The sequence below is a fragment of the Halichoerus grypus genome, chromosome 1, assembly GCF_964656455.1.
Source record: "Halichoerus grypus chromosome 1, mHalGry1.hap1.1, whole genome shotgun sequence".
Taxonomy (NCBI): domain Eukaryota; kingdom Metazoa; phylum Chordata; class Mammalia; order Carnivora; family Phocidae; genus Halichoerus; species Halichoerus grypus.
The window spans coordinates 149,897,516-149,910,639 of NC_135712.1; the positions used below are offsets into that span (position 1 = coordinate 149,897,516).

Sequence of the window (13,124 nt, forward strand, 5' to 3'; positions counted from 1 at the left end):
AAAGGAAAACAAAAACTGCTCTAATATATTTTCTAAAATGTCACTCTCAGGGGAGAGCAGCAGGTGGCCTTTCCCTAGAACTTGGGATATGAAGAAGAGCTGGGGCTTGAAGCAAGCAAATCTGCAGGTAATACCTGTGGAGACAGGAGGCTAAATTTGAAGAGCAAGGAAAGGGAAGGAGGGCAGATCAACTGTGCTCTGGGATCACCGACCAGCGTCACCCCTGCCTCCTTTCGGGAAGTTAGAACATTTGCCAGTCTCTGCTTCACACGTTGCTTGCTCTCTTCACCTCCTCTCCCCTTTCCTCCCACCTCACATAGAGCTCTTCACTAATTCTCCTTCCTCTTTCCTAGAAGGAGCCTGCTTGCTTTCCTTCACTTTCATCTTTGAAAAGAGCAGAGTGCCTGGCTGACTCTTTTTTCCCCTCTGTCTTTTTAAAGATAAAATGGCAACTAGGATATAAATTTAATTCTAATAAGGGGGAAGATATAGTAAGGTTCTCTTTAGCACAGGGCGCATCTTTTTTGTGATTTTCAAAATGGAGTCCTTCGAAATTGTGGCTGGTACTTGAGAAGTTTCTAAGCCCCCCGCTCCCCAGGATAATGATTGTGACATTCCTCAGAGGCAAACTCATTTCTGTTACTCATTTTAAAAACACACGTTCCTTTGTCTTTTCACACTCGTCACAGTGAGATTTAAAATAGAGACACATCATCACCTATTTAAGGGTTATGAATAGCACTGCCTTGAAAAGGCCTGGTGGGAATTTATAGGGAATTGAAAGTGACGCAGCAGACTTGGAAGACAGCTAGGCAGACAGGAAAACGAGGTTGGAGGCCAAGCTGCCTCCATATCCTGAGCACGGGACATGAGACCCTCTTCCCGCCATGCTCACAGTCAGATTCGAGGCATCACTTCCAGATGGAGAAGTGGAGTGGAAGGGTGGGACAGCCCCAAGACTTGGTGCCATCTACCCAACAAAAAAGTTTCAATGATCCAGAGGTCACCCTCAGTACTGCGGTAGGTTGGATGATTGACCTCAACTTCACCCCTCCCGTACCCATGTCTTTTGCCAGGTGGCTCTGCAGTCCCTGCTATTGGAGGTGTAGTTCTCCACCCCTTGTCATGGGCTGGGCCTACCCACACTCTGGAGGAATGCCACCAGATGGGATAGCGTGTCACCTCCTATCTGAGACCTTAAAAGCTCGGTATGTTTCCCCTTGTCCTTGCCATGGGAGGAACACACCCCGGCTAGCCCACTTGTCCAAGGAAAGGGTAAGAGATGAGCAATAGAACATGTGATAGCAGCCCAACCCCAGCTGATCCAAGGAAGCCTGAGTAAGAGTCAAAGAAAGCTACTCTAAGTGCTGGGGCTCGAGAGCACTCGTTACCCAGCAATACTGTGGAATCGACGAGTGACACAAACACTGCTCTGAAATGGGGCTTGGTCACAGGAAGAGCGTGAATGACCGTGACTAGAAAGTGAGTGTGAATAGAATATGGTTTTCTAAAGATGAGGACAGTCCTTGTGTTTATGGTCGCTAGATGGGCAGACGTTGCTTCCCCGTTTGAACATCCCACCCCTTAACTGGGTCTTGGCCAGGGGTGAAGGGAACGACAAGATCCCGCCTTCCTGGCTGTACTGGAAACCACTGATACGTCCCAGTTCAGTGATGACAGACGTTGGCTTCTTTGGGAAGCACAAACATTTCAAAGACTATCAGATAATTAAGGAAGAAAAGACCTTCAGATGACCTCTGCCTGACACAAGTTAAACCACGCACTACTCACAAGGAAAGCCATTCATTCAGTCAAGTGCATGGCTTAAGTGGTTATATTCTCACTGAAATTTGCCTTTTAACTTTACCCCTTGTTCCCAACCCTCCCCTCTAAAGCCACATTGCATGAGTCTCTTAACTCTTCCAACATGGTACTTTCAAACACAGCCGCACATCCTAAATCTTTTCCACGCCAAACTCCCAGAGTTTCCTCATTCTTTTATTTTGACACACCACTCACCATTCTGATCACTCTCCTCCAGACACATACCTGCTTCTCCAGGTCCCTCATAAAATATGAAATGCAGAATTATAGACAATCCTTGACGTGCACCTAAAACATTGCCATGTACATGAGGGACTAATTACTTCTTGTTACCTGGATGTTATTTTTTTCCCATTATTTATGCCTATTAAGTTTAATTTCTTTTTCTGTAAAACTAATTCGGTTTATCCTCTGAATATATTTCTCTGCTTCAGGAGAGTAATGACTATTTTCTCCTCTAATAATGATGGTGATAATACCAACTCCAATGGGCTCATTGTACCAAGTACTCATGCCTGGTACTTCCCCTCCGCCAGTTCACTAATCCATTCAAAACCCCTGAGGGTGGTATTATCATCTCCATATAAAATGAGGACCCAGGCTCAGAGAAGGTGAGTCACTGGCACTCGGTCACACAGCTGCATGGGGTTCAAGTCCAGCCTGATTCCATGCACATGGTCTTTCTACTATCCTCAATCCCTTACATTGTTTTATCTGGAAAGGGAAAGGCTAATTATGTCATGGGAGTAGCCACAAGCAAAACATGGGTCAGCATTGTCCCCACTCTGTGCACTGAAGAGAAGGGTGCCTCTTTGCCCACTCTGAATGAAATGCCTCTCACCATGTGACATGACACAGCCATCAGCTGTGTGAAAGCCATCAGAGTGCCACAATCACATGATTGGCATCAAAGCCAGGATGGAAAGGAATCAACAGAGGCCAGTCCTGTGATCTTCAACCAGAGTTTTCTTCTACTGTTGTGGTGGACACTGTCGATGCTCTGCCCAGATACCCCTACTGCGTGTGCACAGGCAGAGGGATGGCCCCCTAAAGGTGTCCACCTCTTAATCCCCGGAACCAAAGAACATGTTATGTTACAAAGCAAGGGGAAATTGAGGTTGCAGAAGGGAGTAAGGTTGCTAATCAGGTGGCCTTGAGATGGAAAGATTATCCAGGTGGGTGTAGGAGGGAGAGTCAGGACCAGAGAGAAGGTGGTGTGAGAAAGATGCAACCTGCCATTACAACTTTGAACACAGAAGGGGCCACAAGCCAAGGTGGGGGCCGTCTGTAGAAGCTGGAGAAGGCAAGAACGTATATTCTCCCTTAGAACCTCCAGGAAGGAATGGAGCTCCTGACGCCCTGATTTTAGCCCAGTGAGACCCACTGTGCACTTTCAACGTCCAGAAGTATAAGATAATGAATCTGTGTTGTTTGAACCCATTAAATTTGTGATACTCAGTTACAGTAGCAAAAAGCCACTAATACACCGGAGGTGTGTGTACTGGCTGCTAATGACTCACAGCTACCCCTTTCTCCAGAAAATTGCCTTCAACAGAACATGAGCCACTTGGCCCAGGGGGTCCTGAAAGGGCCTCCGTCGTGGGAGGAGGAGGGAGGCCCACAGAGAGTAGGCTACGAAAGGCTGGCCTCAAGGAAGGACCAGCTGTGCGACCCATGCGCCAGCGCTCCTCCAGAGCTGGCTGAAGTAAGACGCCCACTGAGACCACTTTTGTATTCAGCAACTTCCCTGCCCCAATCCGCTTCCTCCCTCTCCCTTCTCCTGAGAGCGCCCCCTCAACCCATCACGTGCACCCAACTCCCCTCTCAGGCTGTGCTTCTAGGGAAGCTGGCCCGAGACAACAGTCAGCCTCAGAAGAGATGCCAGGCTATAGGAAGCTGGTCCTGGAGGGGAAACGGGGGGGCTGGATGGTGTGTGTCAGGCATGTGTCAGGGTAGAGGAGCTGGAAGACGAGACTAGAGGGCATACCGGCTTTTCCCCGGAGCGTTGCTGGGCCCTGGGCCCAGCTTGATCTTAAAAGTGTCCTTCCCTGAAGCATTCATGCCAAGCCGGACGCTGTGGCATCCGGGCTGTGAGCGGGCGCCACAAGGTGGGGAAGGCCTCAGGGTGCTTCCAGGCGCTCCAGGAATTCGATGGGCTACACTTTTGGAGGGTCAGCACCATCTCGGGAAGACAGTCCACATCTGGATCTGGATCAGCCCTGCATTTTTCATTTTTCAACCTCATTTCCAGTCGTGATACCCTTAAACTTCTCCTAACCAGGGGCGGGGGGTGGAGGGGTGGGGGGGGGTTACATCCTCATGCCCCCTGAGAGCAAACACAGGCCTGTGTTCCGTGGCCACTGGTCAATTACCAGGATTTAGTGCTGCTCTTGAAACAACTGGTTTAAACTCACTCTGAATCCCACCCAAACTGCTTTTATGATTTCCTCCATCTGTTTGGTCACTGGGTTCCTGACACTGGAGAGGCAGAAGAGTATGAACTGTGGAAGTTCTGTGCGGGTGGCTCTGAATGGCCTACTTTTTCCTTGTAGCTGGGACATTTTATGGATCATTCTCTTCATCTGGGCACAACCCCTAAGACTCTCAGGCTGCCCCCATTTCTCTGAGGTACCATGAGTGAGTCCGTGCCTGGTCCAGACTTGTAATGGTGGCTCAATCACCTTTCCTGCCCGGTTCAGTGCCTCCCCCAGAATCATCCCTCCCACGCCTGTCTGTCCGGGTCATTCCCCTATAGTTCACCCAGCCACAGACTCCCTCTGCAGGCTACCCCAGAAAGACAGTGCCATGCGCCCTGTAGTGGATGCTGTGACGTGTCACTCAGGTCCCCCCGCGGTACCGAAGTGTTCCGTGCCCACCTGCCCAGCGTCTTGGTTGCCTCCCACTGATTCCCTCTCTGCCCACTGCCCTTGGCTGAAAAGAGCTGCTATGTCCAGGATTATGCCCTCTCCCCAGGGGCTGCCTATACACAGTGAGAGGTGAGGCAGGGCTACAAAGGCCCAGACCTCTAGCCTCAATGCAGATGACTGTCCAGGGCCCTTGGGGGATTAGCTGAAGGTGCAACTGTATCACCATCCAACTTCTCCCTCTGCCCAGTCCTGCTTTCCCTTCCCTGTGCACAACGATTGTTCTCCAGAACATTCCCGAACAACCTGCCCTCATGTACATCTCTGAGGCTCAGAATCTGTCCTGGGGCCTGGACTCGGGCTACACCACTCTCCCTTGTCCTTCCCGGGGGTGCGGGGACCTGGAGGTAGGGGTGGGGGAGGCCTTACCCACGATCATGTGGTTGCAGACATCACAGAAAGTGGGCTTCTTGAAGATATGCTCCTGAAAGGCGTGGGCCTTGCTGCCAGCCCCTGGGTACAGGCCGGTCCTGGTGGGTGTGGATGTCAGGCTTCCAGAGGTGGGGAGTGGGCTGGAGCTGGGGCTGACCTCAGCCAGCATGTCCCCCTGCAGCTTCACGTCACTGTTGGTTCGCTGGAAGAAGTTGTCAGCGCTTTTGCTCCGTAAACTCTTGGTCTTGAAAGAAAGTGATCGTTTTAGTTTCTGGAGCTGCAATGCAATGACAGAACACTCTCTTACGATCGATCATGCAGACTCATGCTTGGGGGGTGAGGTCTGCTCCAGGCACTGCACTGTTCCAGCTGACACCCTCCGCCCCAAGGAGGCTCACAAATGTCCCTGTGTGGGTGGGCAAGGTCAGTGCCTAAAGGGTATGTGGCAGTCCCTTCTCCATCCCGTGCTGAGCCAGACTGCCCAGAGAGGCCCCAAGGTGCCTTTGCTTCTGCCCCTGCTCCTCCTCCCCGCCTCCTTGAGGTCCTACCAATGTGCTGTCAAAGTGTCCCATGACACTGAACTTTTGACACCATTTGCCTTCTGAATCGGAATCATTGGAAATATTAGGTGAATGACCTTCTGGGCTCAATGGCTGTGTCTGCCATGCCAGAGCCTCTGCCAGTCTTTCTCTCTGATGGTCACTTAGCAGCTCCTTGTCTCTATACATGGCAAAGCAGAAGAGGCCACTGTCTGCCTCGAATCCATCTGGGTGAACTATCCACAGAACGGGAACCAGAAACTCTCAAGCCTGCTTGGGTCTGAAGCATATGGATGAGTAATATGTGTGGATGTGTGTGTGTTTGCGGAGGACACGGCGTGGGATTACTTGTTTGACTTTCTCTGCTCTTCTCCCTGCCTTGCTGCTTGTTTTCGGCCATGGCAAACTGGATCATTTCTCCTTTGCCTTGGAACTTATGAAGAATTAAAACCTGGGTTTGGAGAACTAATTACTGAAAGGTCTGGGTTTGGTGCGGTCTGCACCACCAATCCAGCCTTACTGGAGCTAGCAGGGTTTTTTGGAAATACAGATGTGAGCATGTGAGCCTGATGTTTAAATCCTTCACAAGGTTTCCTTTGTTCTTAAATCTAAAGAAAAGCTCCTTGTCATGGGCTCCAGGGACTGGCAGCTTCTGGGTCCCCATGATAGCTTGTAGCAACGTGTACCTTGCTCTGTCCACGCCAGCTACAGTGGCCCTTTGAAAGTCTGTGGTATTTACTATGCTTTCTCACTGCCACCCCTTTTGTGCATACTTCTCCCTTTGCCCAGATAAAGGAATAAAGCACTTAGTAGCTGCATGACCTGCAACAGGTCACTTTACCTTCAAGGTAGTTTCCTTTTGTCATTGACTATCCATGGGGACTCTGCCTGTTGTCTGGAATGTCTTTGACCCAAAGTTGCAGACAAAAAGGAGCTAAGCACACGAGTCTAATAAAGGCCCCGATCAAGTGTAGTCAAACACCTCTCCAGGACGCATAAGATGAGCTGATCTGGCCTTGCCGAGCCGCGTCACCTCTGCGTCAACCCTCCAACCTCTTCCTCGGAAGACCAGGAAGATGTGGTCTTTTGTGCTTGGGGTAGACTGCAAAAAAGCTATAATTTTCCTCCATTTCCCTTCCCCATTCACCTCTGCAATGTAACTTTGCAGCCCCACCCATCAAAGGTAGCATGTTTCCACACTCCTTGGATCTTGTTGGTTTGGGGAACTTGACCAGTAAAAGGTGCCAGAAGAAATTTTAAGCCAGTTCCAAGCCCAGACCTCAAGATGCCTTGCATGTTTTGTCCTCCCTCTTGGAAACCTGCCAAACTGCCTTATGAACCAACCCAATGTAGCCTGAAGGATGATGAGAGACACACAGTCCAGTCACCTCCCATCACATGAGTAAGACCACCGAAGCAGGGCTACCCTGTTTCCCTGCAGGGAATATAAGGGTCTAGAAGAGACCAGAAGAACTGTCGAGCTGAGTCCCATCCAAATCGTCAGCCCACAGAACCATCAACTAAAGAGATGACTGGTGTTTGAAACCATTAAGTTGGGTATCTATTGTGTGTACACAGCAATACATTGCTTCTCCCCACCTTCCTGCCATGTGCTGGATTTTACTTCTTTCCCCCTGTGAGGTTGGCTGTGGCTGTGTGAAGCCAGCTCCCCACTTCAGGGAGCCATCTGGGGAGGAGGCCTTGTTGGGGCCCTCTAGAGGAGCTCCACTTAGCCAGCGATGAGGCATCATTAGCCAGAGACCAGCAACACCCTATATTTAAAGGTCAGAAACAGTGGGTTGGCCAAGAACACTGTCTCTTTCCCTTTGCCCTATGGCCCAAACCCACCAGAGGCGCTATAGCCACCAAAGAAGGAAGAGAAGGAGGTGCTGGTGAGTTATTTTGGTGTTGTTCATTACTGTACCATAACCTAGCCTATCCTGACTGATATAGGGGAGCAGGGTCATGCATCCTTGGGAGCCCTGCATTTATTGTGAAGAGGACCCTCCATCTCCAGCAAAGCTAAGTGAGAGCGGGCATGAGACAGCACTCACTGAGACAGAGCCACACCAGGGTGAGGGCCAGAAAGCCATAAAGGAGAAGAACAGACCTTCCTTACTTCGCATCCTTCCAGTTATTGCCTGGGCTGGTGCTGGAGGAAGGGGGGTTTAAATAGATAAGACTAGAGTTTTATTGTGGACAGATTTTAATAAAGTGACCAGGAAGTTAAGGAATCTGCTAAGATTTTGTCGTGGGCTTGGCAACCCAGGGCGAGGGTGCTTTATCAGAGCAAATATCATCATATAGAAAAATAAAATCCTGTCATGGAGTTCAGATGGTTCAATAAATTGGCTACTCTTGTCTCAGAAGCGGAACAAAAGCATCTATCCTAATTATAATAATAGCAGGTGCATCCCCAGGTGACCCTTCTTCATTTTCCCAACCATCCAGTGAAGACACTGTTGTTTTACTCCTGTAGAAATGGCTGAGGGAGGTTAAGGGACTTGCCCAAGGTCACACAGCTCACGTGAGTCAAGCCCAGGGTTCAGAATTAAATTTACCTTCCTTTAAGCCCCCATTCTTCACATTGGCAGTGGTGGACAGGTGATGGAGAGGGAATGGAGGAGAGCTTACCCTTCACCCTCGGGGGGACAGAACTACTTTTGGCAGACAGTGAGAGCGGGAAAGAATGTGCAGTGAGAAAGCAAATCTGCTTTTTGGGGAGCTATTTCCCTTATTTTATATATTTCAAATTTCTTAAAAATAATAAAGGAGCATAGCTGTTTATCAAAGGGGAGCAGCAGACTTCCTTTTAAGGCTCCTCTGACAGACTCCGTGGACTCTGTTGCTAGGCCAGGGAAGGTCATGGGGTGCTGCCTACGTACGTCCAGTCTGGTCTCCCTCCTGTGCTCGTGTGCTTTATTTCTGCCTTCAGAAACTTCCATATATGGTATTCTGTGTTCCTTTGAAGTTTAGCATGATGCCAAGACACCTGTAGCATTTTCCTTGTCCTGTGGGATGTGGCTGGAAACTGTGTCAGACTTTCAGAGCCTGCCTGCCTACAGAGTTGGAGAATTTGCCTTGGAAGCCAATGTAACATTTCTTATTCAAGTGGGTAGCTTAAAAGAAAGGCCTACAAGTTAAACAAAGTCTGAGCAGTGAGCTCAAAGGAACACACTTTCTCTAATTATTCCCCAAAGAGTAGAGGCCAGATGGGAACATATAAAATACAGAAATAGAAGCAAACCCTGATAATAGCAGATGTCACAAAATGATTATCTTCCAGACAACACTGGCACAACCCAACTCCATTTTTTTTATAATAATAATGGGAGAAGGAACATACATTCTCAAGTACTTTGCCATGTGCTAGAAACTGCTCTATATATTTTAATTCATGTAATCATCCTGGTGATCTGATGAGTAAGAGATCATTCATTCATTCAATAATTCATTTAATAAATATTTATTGTGTCACTACTATGAGCCAGGCATTGGCCTTGGCTTTGGGGTTATAGCAGTGGAAAAAAGTAAAATCCTTCCCCTTAAGGTTTTAAGGTCTAGTGGGTGGAGATAGAAAGTAAATAAATAATAAAAGATGTATATAATATAAATTTGGGTAAGGATAAGAGACATGAAGGAAATAAAACTGGAGCCAGGCTTTAGAAAGTGACAAGGAAGGCTTCTCTGACCGGTCACATTGGAGCAGAGACACATGAGAAGTGAGGGCATGAGCTACTTTGGAGAAGAACAATTTGGGTAGTGGGGGAAACTACAGGCAAAGGCCCTGACAAGGTGGGTGTGCCTGGGGCAGAAAGTTGAAGGAGAAAAGGGGCAGAGAAGTCAAGGGTCAGCTTTATGCCAGGCCTTGCAGGCCATGGCAAGGGCCTTGGAATTTATCCTAATGGTGATGGTTTTGAGCAGAGAATTTTAAAAGGGTTCCTCTGGCTGCTCTGTGGAAAACAGACTACAGGAGGGCAAGATGGAAGCCAGGAGACAAGTTGGAGACTCTTGCAATTATCCCAGGGAGAATCCATTTTGGCTTGGCCTGCCATAGTTATAGTACAACATGGTTGAATATGGGGTACAGTATGAAGGTAGAACCAAATGGGCTTGTTGAGGGATTGGATATGGAGTACAATGGAAAGAGGGGACTCAAGAATGATTTCAAGGTTTTGGGCTTGAGCAAGTGGATGGATGGAGGGACCATTTACTCAAAGGAAGAGTCCTGGAGAGGAAGCAAGTTGGTGTGGGGCAGTGGGGTGGGGATGAAGAGTTGAGTTGGGGAAAGTAAGTTTGAAATGCTTATGTGGAATTCATGTGGAGCTGGGTATATGGCCTTGGGATTCAGGTGAGGGGTCCAAGCTGGAGAAATACATGTGGGAGTCACAAAGACATCGATGGTACTTACAGCTATGAGGCTTGATGAGATCACTATGTAGTTAGTGCGAACACTGAAGAGAAGTGCTCTGAGGATGGAGACCTGGAGGTCAAGAAGATTAAGGAAATATTTCGAGGCCAAGATGATTAAGAAAAAAACAAAGGAATCTGAGAAGGAGGGACTGGCAAGAAAGGAGTGGAAACTCTGGGAATAAAATGATTCAAGGAAGAGAGAAGAACCAACATCATCAAATAATGCCTACACATCGAGTAATGTGAGGGCTAGGGGGAATGTCTTTGGGGGATTTTTTTTTTTTTTTTTGGTTTATTTAGTTGAGAGAGAGAGTTGGAGGGGGAGAGGAACAGAGCGGGGTGGGGGGAGAGGCAGAGGAAAAGAGTCTCAAGCAGACTCCCTGCTGAGCACAGAGCCTGATGCAGGGCTCAGTCTCATCACCCTGAGATCATGACCTGAGCCGAAACCAAGAGTTGGACACTTAAATGACTGAGCCACCCAGGTGCTCCAAGGAGGGGGGGCGTGTTTATTTAATGGTAGCAGGTGCAGTGAAGTGGTAGGGGTGAAGACCTGACAAAATTTCAAGAAAAAATGGCGGTTGTTGGGGGAGTGAATGCAGGTGGTGAGCACAAGCAGTTTTGCTCTAGAGGGGGATAGTGAGAGGGAAAGGGGATGCAGCATGAAGGGTGGGTTTGGTTTTATTTCAGCATGGGAGTTAGTTCAGCATGTTATTAATCTGATGCTGCAGAAGAGAGTGGGGAAATGCTGGAAGGATGTCCTCGAGTAGATGGGAGGAGGTGAAATCCGGTGCACTGGAGGAACAGTTGACTTTAGCCGGGAATGAGGTGGTTGATCCATACAGGGAGAGAGAGAGAGAGAGAGAGGCAGACAGGCTGGTGAAGTTGGTGCTAGTTGGATGTGATCTTCTCTTTTGATTGCTTTTTTTTCTCAGTGAAAACAGAAACAAGTCTATCTCCCGAGTGAGGGGAAAAGGGAGGGAGTTGGAATCTGGAAGTGAGAAGATGGAGAATAGCTGTTTCAGTGCATTAGCACAATGCACAATGCAGGGTGGTACAAAGGGTCTGTTTCAGGTTATTACCTCATTTTATAGATGAGACAATTGAAACCCAAATTTAAATAGCTAGTAAGTTGCAGAATGAAGATCCACATACAGGGCTCTGTAACTCCAAAGCTCCTTAAGCCAAACAGACTTTCCCATCCAAGTACTAACCAGGCCCGACCCTGCTTAGCTTCCGAGATCAGACGAGATCGGGCGCGTTCAGGGTGGTATGGCCGTAGACTCAAACAGACTTTCATAAGATTTCCTACTATTGGGACGCCTGGATGGCTCAGTCGGTTAAGGATTTGCCTTCAGCTCAGGTTATGATCCCAGGTCCTGGGATCAAGCCCCATTTCGGGCTCCCTGCTCAGCTGGGAGCTTGCTTCTCCCTCTGCCTGCCGCTTGTGCTCTCTCGTGTTTGTTCTCTCTGACAAATAAATAAAATCTTTAAAAAATCAAAACAAAACAAAACATAAGGTTTCCTACCCTTGACCTCCTCTTAGTAAAAGTCCTCTGTTTGGTGTGCTCTATCTTCTGATACCAGCTGGAATTTTAGCAATAATCCATGTGGTTGCCATGTTGCGCATGGCAATCAATTGCGGAACACAGAAATCAGGCATCATTAGAGCAATGGAACACGGAGAATTACAGCCTGCAGGTGATGGCAGTGGCATGTGTGTGATTTACTAGTCTGTTCTGCAGAAGCACATCAAGTTAATTAGCCAGGATGTGCTTGGTCATTTCAGCCAGGATCTGAAGTTGCACTGTGTGGGAAAGAGGTGGTTCTGGAGCAAACGCATCTCTGCCCACACAGGCATAAATTGGGAGGCACAGTCACCGTGTCAGTTTGGTTTCCTGTTAAGTCTCCTCTATGAACATTTCTTTTGCTATCTGAGGCCCCACCAATAATGTGCTGGCTTTTGCTGCTGGATCGAAATGAGGTCATCTGCAAGCACGTGCCTCCTCTTTGGTATGCACATGTGATCTACATCTTTGGTTCATATTTTGACTTTTCTAAAATAAGGATATGTCCTAATTAAAATACTCATTCTTTTTAAAATTTTTATTTATTTTTAAAAATGCTTTATTTGCCAGAGAGAGAGAGAGAGAGCACAAGCAGGGGGAACTGCAGAGGGAGAGGGAGAAACAGGCTCCCCACTGAGCAGGGAGCCTGATGCAGGACTCGATCCCAGGACCCTGGGATCACGACCTGAGCCAAAGGCAGATGCTTAACTGACTGAGCCACCCAGGCATCCCTGAAATACTCATTCTTTAATTTTTTTCCTGAAAAGGTATTATTAAACCAATTGCTGATAGCTAAGACTCGGGGAAATGAGTTATTTGCCTGTGTGGTATGACAGTCCCACCCACTCCCTCGGAAACTCAGGTCCCTTCATTCTCCACCAGCCACGCAGATGCACTTCCTCTCTTCCATGTTTGGCTGATGCTGTGGTTCCTCCCACGCTCACCCATAACATTTTATTTGTGACTCCACAGGCAGAGAGGGAGTGCTGGGGTCCTGAGAAAGGTAACGCCTGTGATGAGGGCCTTCTCACCAACCTTTTACCCATTCACAGCCTGATTTCTTTTAAGACACAATATATTCCAGGTCCTGATTGGCTTCCGTTTGGATGGGACTTCGAAGTCAGAAATAGTCTTCTTACATCTACCTAGCTTTGTCATAACCAGCTGCAAAAACTGTTGTTAATGAATATGTTGGTAAAGCGAGAGCTACTGGATACAATTAGCTTGGGCAGGCCCTCAAGCTCCTTAGCTTGGATTCTATCCATAAACGGAGAGGAACAGCTGAGAGACTGCTAAGTTCCCTTTCTGCTCTGACAAGTCAGCACAGTGAGGGAATACAAAAGACTCGGAACAGTCTCTACTTATAGGAAGTCTAAGATCTAATTCTGGAGACAAGTAGCAATGCTTAAGACTATCCAAGGGTGACACAAGACCCTATATTTATATTATCAAGTGATAAGTAGAGTGTTTTGATCACTGCCTATTCT

General features: G+C 48.1%; 1 protein-coding gene across 2 annotated transcripts in view; it reads right to left on the minus strand.

Moving 5' to 3' along the window:
* The window catches only part of STAC (SH3 and cysteine rich domain), a 153,208-nt gene that overhangs the window by 88,163 nt on the left and 51,921 nt on the right, over positions 1-13,124 (minus strand). Inside the window, exon 2 of one of the 2 annotated variants that reach the window (XM_036091329.2) lies at positions 5,118-5,364. In XM_036091329.2, the coding sequence (XP_035947222.1) occupies positions 5,118-5,364 (247 nt within the window). Of the gene's footprint in view, positions 1-5,117; positions 5,398-13,124 lie in introns of both variants that reach the window. The other variant, XM_036091328.2, reaches the window with a different exon arrangement.